The 9,025-nt window shown below is 35.0% G+C and overlaps 1 protein-coding gene across 1 annotated transcript; it reads right to left on the minus strand.

The window, feature by feature from the left end:
* Nucleotides 1-550: 550 nt before the first annotated feature.
* LOC110904530 (glycerol-3-phosphate acyltransferase 1) lies at nucleotides 551-3,193 on the minus strand. Its single transcript, XM_022150369.1, has 2 exons — nucleotides 2,355-3,193; nucleotides 551-1,612 (listed from the first exon to the last, which is right to left on the minus strand). The coding sequence occupies exons 1-2, from the start codon at nucleotides 3,108-3,110 to the stop codon at nucleotides 713-715; spliced, it is 1,656 nt and encodes a 551-aa protein (XP_022006061.1). The 5' UTR covers nucleotides 3,111-3,193; the 3' UTR covers nucleotides 551-712.
* Between the last annotated feature and the right edge of the window lie 5,832 nt (nucleotides 3,194-9,025).

The raw sequence follows: 9,025 nt of genomic DNA on the forward strand, positions 1-9,025 counted from the left end.
GTGGGGGGCTTTTTTTAGGTAACAAATACCCCAAAACCCCCCACTACAGGTGTCTTGATTAAATTATAAATATTAAGGAATATCGTTGAGATTCGATTGAAAAAATACAAACTTAAATGAAGGAAAATCCTTCATTGATCGATTGTGTATTAAATGGAGGCGGTCAAATATATCTTGTCTCGGTCAAACAATACGAGTAACTGTTTATATAGTTTTCTACTCAATTTCTTCACACTTTTGACATAGAAAAATGGCTGTTACCTGATTGGTATTTTTGCCAGAACGGTCCTTAGCCTATATTTTCACAGGTTATCTCATAATTAATAGTCAAGAATCCGTTGTCAACAGACTCACCTAAAATGTTGTCGCTACATTGTCACTAAAGCGTAGCTAGTTGGACATATATACAATCGCACAAATAGAATTTCTTTCTTTTTTTTTTTTTTTGAATGACAATGCTTACTCCACACCAAATGTATTGCTTGGGATTGAACCCAAGACATCCCATTAACAGACAATAGTCTTTACCAAGTGGGCCAACACAAATAGAAAAGTACTTAAAAGATAATAAAACCGATAGAAATCAAATTTACAAAACACTAAATGTTAAGCATAAAAATATTAACTATTTCTAATATATCCAAAACAATAATTAATGTAAACATCAAAAGACTTGAACTCTCGCCTTGGTAATCTTGAATATACTAACACACTAAGATATAATCTTTTTACTTTTCCCATGTTCCTCAACTATCCCTTGATTCCCGGCCAACATCAAATACTTATCCTTTCTAGTAAGATTTGTGCACTCAAAACCCAAAGCATCCCCAAGTTTTTTCTGAATATAGTTAGCCACATCATGGCTAGACTTGCCACCAGCACAAGTGAGCTCCTTAGTCAATTTTCCCAGCACTTTAACATGGTAACTTGGTCTAGGGTTCATCAGGAAGTAAATAGGGTCCAAACACTTGAGCCCGCTAGCCGTCGTGCCATAAAACATGGTCACATGTGTGTTCATTGCAACGGGTACAATCTCATCGGTTAACTCTGCAAACAACGAGCTAAACCTCAACAAATAAGGCTCCCTACAAGTAGTCCCTTCAGGACAAACAACCAAATCCCCTTCACTTAGTAACTCGTGCATAGTTTCACCATCTTGCTTCCTGTCCCGCGTTAATCTCACTGTTTTTATAGGCGAAATCATTTCGGACATCTTGCTTAGACTATATGTAACCGCGGTAAGTGGCTTACCAATGGTCATGGTTAGGAAGACAGGGTCCAAAAGGGTTCGATGTGTGCAAACAAAGAGGACACCCGTTTGTTTGTTTTTGTTCTCCCATGAGTAATCACAACCTTCTATTGTTATGTTTACGCCGGTTAGGCCGCCTAGGATACGTGACATTGGGTAAGGCAAGAATATGCCCACACAAAGCCGGATAATTGCTAGCAAAACACCAAGAGGAAACCATAGAAACATGCATAATGTTGCCAATGGTGTGGGGAAGAATGCTAGCCTTCCATCATGGAAGACTAAAGGTTTTGGGTACTTGTCTCGTGGCATTATTGTTCTTGCACTCCTTTTTCCATCTTCTTTGCTCACCACATAACCTTCCTGTGATCAAACCATCATGTAAAGATTAATCCAAAGTGTTCCAGCTGTTTCCAAAAAGATCGAGCCAAACACATGAATGATGTTGCTAACGGTTTGAAATGAAGCCACATCATATCATTTGGTAGTTCAAGAAAGTCGGTTAGAGTTGTCAAAAGCAACCTACCAATCTTTTCTTTTTATAATATGTGACACTTATGACTTACCTATTTGAAAGGTTAACAAGTGAACATTACACGTTTAATAATTAAAAATTATACTCTTTTAGATGTCTAGATTATAAAAAAGATGCATGCTATAAATACATCATTGAAAATCTAATCTCATACCGTTTTCAAACAGCCATTTGAGATTGCGCCGAACAACCATTTAAAGGTTATGGCTTGCATCGTAGCCCCGACCTTTAAAGTACATATCGTAAAAAAATAAAAGCGTAAAAAAATAAAAATAAAAAAAATCCTTGGACCACTAAAATGGGAAGTATTATGAGATTTAGACCTATGACCTTCTTCATAGTAGATAAAGATGGTTGGTTGAAAGCTTAAACTTTTTTGACGCAGCCAAACGATGTCGTTTTGCATGATTTAATTTAACAAAAGCCTTCTAAGGCAATATACAAGTATGAATATTTCAAAGACTCATATGTCATATCTAACAGGATGTACATACTTCTGTTTTTACCTTTTTAAACATGTAAACAAAAGAAATAGAGTCATCCAAGAATGATTCAAACAGTCACACATACCTTGCACTGGGAGATCAACAGTTGATCATGAAGACCATAACTTCCAATACCAACATCCGGTTGTTTCTCATTTCCAAACCATTCTTTTACTGCTTTATGCTTGTGAAGCACACCTGCACTTGACACAAAACCACTAAAATACCCCCCAAAACTATGCAACTCAGTCCCCATCACATCATCAACATTCAAATACTCCTTACAAAACCCTTCAACCATCACTCTAGGCACCCTTGTAAAGACCAAAACCTTGATCCCATAACTTCTTGCAGATGCAAGCAACTCATAAACTTGAAGGTTCAAGTTCTCAAGGTAAAACTTGGGCATAACTGCCCTCCCCACATTCTTCATATCCTTTACTTTAAGCCCACAAAAGGTGATGAAGATCATCAACTTTAAACCTACCTCATGATCAAGAACAAGTAACAAAGGGTAGGATAACAATAACAAGAATGCCCTAAGTATGCTACCACCTTCAAAAGCAACCAACATGAAGTATGGAAAGAAAGATGTTGAGTTTAATAATAGGGTGTTTTGGATATCACAAACTAGGGTTTCTTGATCTTTGTTCAGGGAACATTTTGTGAAGGTAGGGAACAGTGGAAGCTGATCATGGTGTGGTGATTTGTGAGATGGGTGGTTTCTTAACAAGAAAAAGCCATGGTTTTTCACCTTCATTGCAGCTCTGTAACATGAATTTGCTAGCAGTTGGTATACTAACCACTCTGCTAATTTGAGAAAGAACATTAGGAAATCCATTTCTGTGTGTGTGTGTTTTGAGATGGAGGTATGGAATGAAGGACATATATATAGAAAAAGAGAATGGGTAGTTTATGGGATTAAAAAACAGAAAGCAAAAGGAAGTTGACAAAGAAAGGGAAAGGGTTTGTGTTTTTCTTTTTTCTTATTTTATTTTATTATAATATTTTAATATAAAATACCTGTGGCATTAATTGAATACTCAGTTAACACTCTTGATTTACTCCCTGTTGTTTGACTTTTTGTATGTTATCAGTTTTGTTACATAGAGAACAAAAAAGTTACTGTAATAATTAAAAAAGTTACTGTAATAATTAAAAAAGTTACATTCAAAGGAGATTAATATTTATTAATGCAATCTGAATATTGATATCATTCGTGTATTAATGTTGCAATTTAAAAATACAACCCATTGAATGTTGATGTTTGGGATGGAAAAATGAACGTTGCAATTGTCTATATATGTTTTCTATCTATATATTAAAAAGAAAACGTAATGAATAGTGTTTTTAAAATACTATAATATAATAGTTTTAATGTTATAAAATTGTTATTTTCTTTACTTTTTAAGCTTATAAGTTTGGTGTCACCTAGTACTTGTATCGAAAATACCAGTTCGTTATCGGTACATGAAGGTGAAACCAGCACCAGCCTGATACATAAAACGCCAAAAGTCGGTACCGGATTGAGTTTGATAGTCTTTTAGTTCGATAACTTTGGTACTGCTACTCATTACCATTTGCTCATCCCTGATCACAGGTACCGTACGAACAATAACGGTATCGTACAACTTTTTTTTAGTTTACGGGGTAGGGATGACCTCGGTGCCAACTGATACCCCGGTTACGGTATCGGTATATGAAGATAAAAACCAGTAGCGAACCGGTACCAGGACGCCAAACGTCAGTACCGAACTAATACTTAGGTTCTTTCGATTCACGAAATTCGGTACCGGTACCCATTACTATTTGCTCATCTCTGACTACTGGTTTCTACCGATCAACATCATTACCATACAACTTTTTTAGTTGATTTTCTTTCGGTTATTTTTAGTGTTTTTTTCTACATTTTCTTTTTATTTTTGTTAGCGGTTTCATGTGCAGCACGCTTGTAGTGATTTCAAACACATATAAATACAGACTAAATAACAAAAGAAGTTCGCCGCGACGCGGCAACTCTTTTTATAACTAGTTTTAATTAAAAAAAACGCCTTCGAATTCATTTGATTTTTATTTTTTTATAGAAAAAAAGGAACGTTGCAATTTCACTCCTTTTTTTTAGTTTTCTTTTTTTTTCATATACTTTATGTCTTTGGTTTTTTTATTATCAATGTTTTTTTTTATAAAGCAATTATTGAAAATAAAAGTGGATGAGGTGGAGTTAAAAGGGGTTAAACCATTTCTTAAGGTCATCCGTAGTCAAAAAGCCTCTTTGTGGGCGTTATGCGACACGTGTCGTGTCACGTCACATAGGGGCATTATGTGGCGTTATGTCACTTGAGCCCGTAGTCATAAAGCCCCTATCTCATCATTAGTCAATTAATTAATTTTCAATTTTTTTAATTAATTTCTAACTTTTTTAAATAAAAAACCATTACATTAAATAAAAAAACATTAAGTTTTTAAAGTTATTTTACAAGTATTATAACTGCCATATTTTTAAACTTATAAATAAGAGAAAAACAAGTTTTAAAAACCAATTTTAGATATTTGAGAAAAAGCAGGGACCAAATGTGTATTAAGCAAAAACTTTCAAAATCAAATACCTTCAGCCTCCTGTCTCCTTCTCCAATTTTCCGGCGAGTTTGCGGCCGATTTTCCAGCCGATTTCTATGACTTCTTCTCTGTCTTCTTCTCTCCTATGTCTTCTTCTTCGATTTGCAGGGACCAAGTTTGCATAATACCAAAAACATTCAAGAACCATCACGCCGCGATATGGATGGCTCTGATTTTGGCCCGATACCCCCCCCCCCGGTCCTGGTGTAGCTGGCGCCATGCGGCGCTATCTTTGGTTTTTTGGGGTATATAACGCCCCACTACAGCATTTCTAAGGATGATGTGGGATGAAAAAGGAAAAAATGAATGATTTGGCGTCTAGGTATAGTTAAGGGGAGTTAGAGCATACCTCATGGCCTAACAAACAATTTTTTAATTAATAGAGCCTAGCAAGATGTTACAACAAAGGGTACATCCGGAAACATACAACTAAAAGACTAAATCACATCAAGTATTCCAATCTAATTGTTGTATGGGTGTACACTATGTTTTAGCCAAGGAAACGGGTTCGTCCTAATTGTCTCCGATATCTCCTCCGAGCTTTCCTATGTACCCTTAAAAAAAAACTTTCATTCATTGCTTCCCAAATGAACTGAACCATAACGTTGCCATATAAAAAGGTATACCATGCCTTTTTTAGAGCAGGTGACTGAGCATATAATTTAGAAACATCCCGAATTTATACAAGCGTATCGCCAAGGATTTTCGTAATTTACACCTTGTGTATATATGCAACTAGTATTGAAACCCGCACTTCGCGGCGGGGTTATAAGAGGGTGCTGACGAGAATGTATTTGTTACATGATATATCCGTGTGTTATTATTAAACTTATGTATGATAAATTTAATAAAGATAAGGGGTATTAACATAAATCATTTATAAAAAAAGTTATTAGAATCTAAGGATCGTATGATAGCTCTATTAAAATTCAGGATTAAAATATAAATTAATTAAAGAAAATGACATTATAACCAAAGGCGTATCCACCCCAAGCCGTGGGTGGGCGGACGCACCCCTTGAAAAATTAATTTTTAGTGTTATTTTTTCGCCGGAAATTTCGACCGCACACCTTGGAAATTTTCATCCTCACCCCTTGGAAATTTTCAACCGCCCCACTGTTCACGACCGGACGACTTTTTTGCCGGAAAAACCGAAATTCCGGCAAGACCGACCCATATTACGCCAGAATTCCGATATAGAGCTAGTATGGTTTCTTTATTGACCTTTTTTTTTGTTTTATGTGATAATTAGGGGAAAAATATAGACGTATAAGGGTTTGAGTTTTTTTATGTTTTCTTGGTTGTTCTAAACTTATAGTTAAATGATTAGTTACAAGTAATCAACATTTAATACTAGTGCTTGAATGTTTGAAAATAAAATTAAAAAATTATGGACTATGGTTGAACATGATTGTTTATTTTGTTTGAGTGTTTAGTGTTGTTTTATGAACTTATGGAGCAATTTACATGTAATAGGAACCATGAGTAAGAATGTAATGAACTTATGGAGTGTTTAGTATCTTTAGATGATGTTTTGGATAGATTTCAAAAAATAAAAATCTGTAGGGTACAATTTTAAATACGTTTGTAATAACGTTTGACCTGTTTTTGATAATTATAAAAATTTTAGTTTGATATTTTTTGTCTTACATGATCCGACCTGCTATAAACCAATTATTTTATTCAGCTAGGGCCTAAAATCTTTAAAAATATTCAGCACCCCTAGCAAAAAATTACTAAGTCCGTCACTTATTATAACCCACAAACTACATTCACATTGACCAATAGTGATTTACTATTGTTCACAATTAAAAATGTTACTATGTATAAAATTATCTTATAGTCAACTTCATCCTTGAGCATCCTTACAATCCCCACTATAAAAACATGAATAAGTAAAAAAAAAAGTTATTTATAGACCTTGATATTCCTTATAATTAGTTTCTGAACTTGACCAATTATTTTTTAAAACACTAAAACTTGATAAGCATTATTCGGGTCAAATTATAAGGCTATAGGGAGTGGTCATTACTCTCATGGTTACCATGACCCTCCACATTGACGTCATGTGACCCACTTCTAGTCCATCATCCAAAATCATTATCCTAAGGGTGTGGTCATTACCCAAACTACTATTCTCTTACTTTAATTTATTTTTGTGAAAAGAAAAATGAAATATTGAAAAAGAAAAGGAGACACATGGTTGTCATGGTTTAATTCATGCAAACCATTGTGAATGAGGTAAGTGGATGGTGTAGCAATCCATTAATGACCCTAAATGACGATTGATAACCCAACCCATGCCCCCCCCCCCCCCCCCACCCTCCAGCCTTACACCTATAACTATTCATGAATTACCATCTTCCTAGGTTGCCGACTTGTTAGGTTTTCATGTTGGTGACCACTCACCTTGTTCATTCAACACGTTTCTATCTTAAGCAGTAGGATTATAAAAATATCCTCCGTTCTGACTCCATATATGTGTTCTTTTATATAATTATATTGTTATAAACGAAACATATTTTTTATTAAAATATCTAACAATAAATTTTAAAATTCGTTTGATGAAAAGGAACTGAATTGAAGCCGGCTTCCGTTTTTTTTTTTCTTTAGAAAAAAATTTAAGTGAACAACCTACATCTAGAGCAGACTGATAAAAATTAAATTGCCAATACTTTGAACGTTTCCGTTGCATATGAATGAATTTCAATTTAAAGGTTATGTTGCAATGTGTAAATCCAACTGTTGAGCCCTTGGGTTTGAGGTGTTTCACATTTAGTCGATAAAAAGTATAAAATAAAAGAAAAACTTTGGGATGTGAGCATGTTATAAGAATATATTTCATCTTCTCCTCTCCTCCGTCCGTCAGTATCCAATTAATTAACTACAACAGTCTGGATATGAGCAGGCTCCACACCGCATTTGCAATAAATACCCTTGCCTCAAATGTTATCCACTGGTAAGTGCAAAACAGGATACATATAACTGGTGGTTCCAAAAAATAAATAAAAAATTTGGAGATCACTTTCTATGAATGTTTAGTGAATTGTTATCCTTTGAGTGTTGAAAACGTTATTCATCAAATAATATTATTATAATCAGTTCGTGGTTTTTTCAACCCTTAGGGCTTAGACCCATATATATATTTTGTGTTGTCTACAAGTGTGAACAGAAGGCTTTTAATTATTGTTGAGCTCTACATTTTTTTGTTTTAAAGTTTATCACATGTTGAATGGTTGATGGTCCGTACCGATAATAATGTGTATGAAAGTTTCTATTCATCAAAATTACAGCGCCGGTGGTTTGGTCCCGGGTCAGCGATTGGTGCAAATGCAGTCCCATTTTTGCTTTCTCTGACAAAGATCTCCTAGAGTTTCATGCCTCCTCGGGTTTGGGGATTCAGGCGAAGAAGGTTTTAAAAGGGATTGTGATGGTTACATGTTGGTGTCTGTGGATTGCGCGTAATAAGAAGCGTTTTGAGGACATGGAAGTGAAGGCGGAGAAGATATTTCAAGACATTAAATCTCTGGGTTTCTTGTGGTATAAAAACAGATCTACACAGAATATAGTTAGTTGGGGAGTCTTGGTGTAATTTTGGTTTCTTGTAGTTCCGTTGTTTTTTGCCCCGGTTCCGGTGACGTTGCGAATAAAGTATACTTTAAAAAAAAAATTAAACAACTGTATGCTGAAATGTTTACCCTAAAATGCATGTTTTATATCTTGCATGAAATTGACTTTTGCTATATGACATTTTGACATAAATGCTTTGTTTCCCTCTTTGTCATAAACAGTTAGTTGACCTATTCATTATAACTGCGTAGATATTTGATGTGGCTCATGTCCCAAGTCTATATTGGTTTTTTTTTTAATAGCAAATTTGGATTACTGACGGATCACTGGAGTATCATCGTGCCACCAGCGGAACCACCCGATCATATCCATCTCCACTAGGCATAATGTCTATACACCAATTCAATAGGAAACCCAATAAATATGAGAAAACCCCCTTATGGGAATCGAACCCAGGACCTATTGGTCCCAAAGCTTTATCCCACCTCAAGATGCCACTAGGCTATAAAACCATGGGCCCAAGTGTATATTGTTTGATAAATCATAATTAATCTAAGAAAAATAAAGTAG

This window comes from Helianthus annuus, chromosome 14 (assembly GCF_002127325.2).
Source record: "Helianthus annuus cultivar XRQ/B chromosome 14, HanXRQr2.0-SUNRISE, whole genome shotgun sequence".
Lineage (NCBI taxonomy): Eukaryota > Viridiplantae > Streptophyta > Magnoliopsida > Asterales > Asteraceae > Helianthus > Helianthus annuus.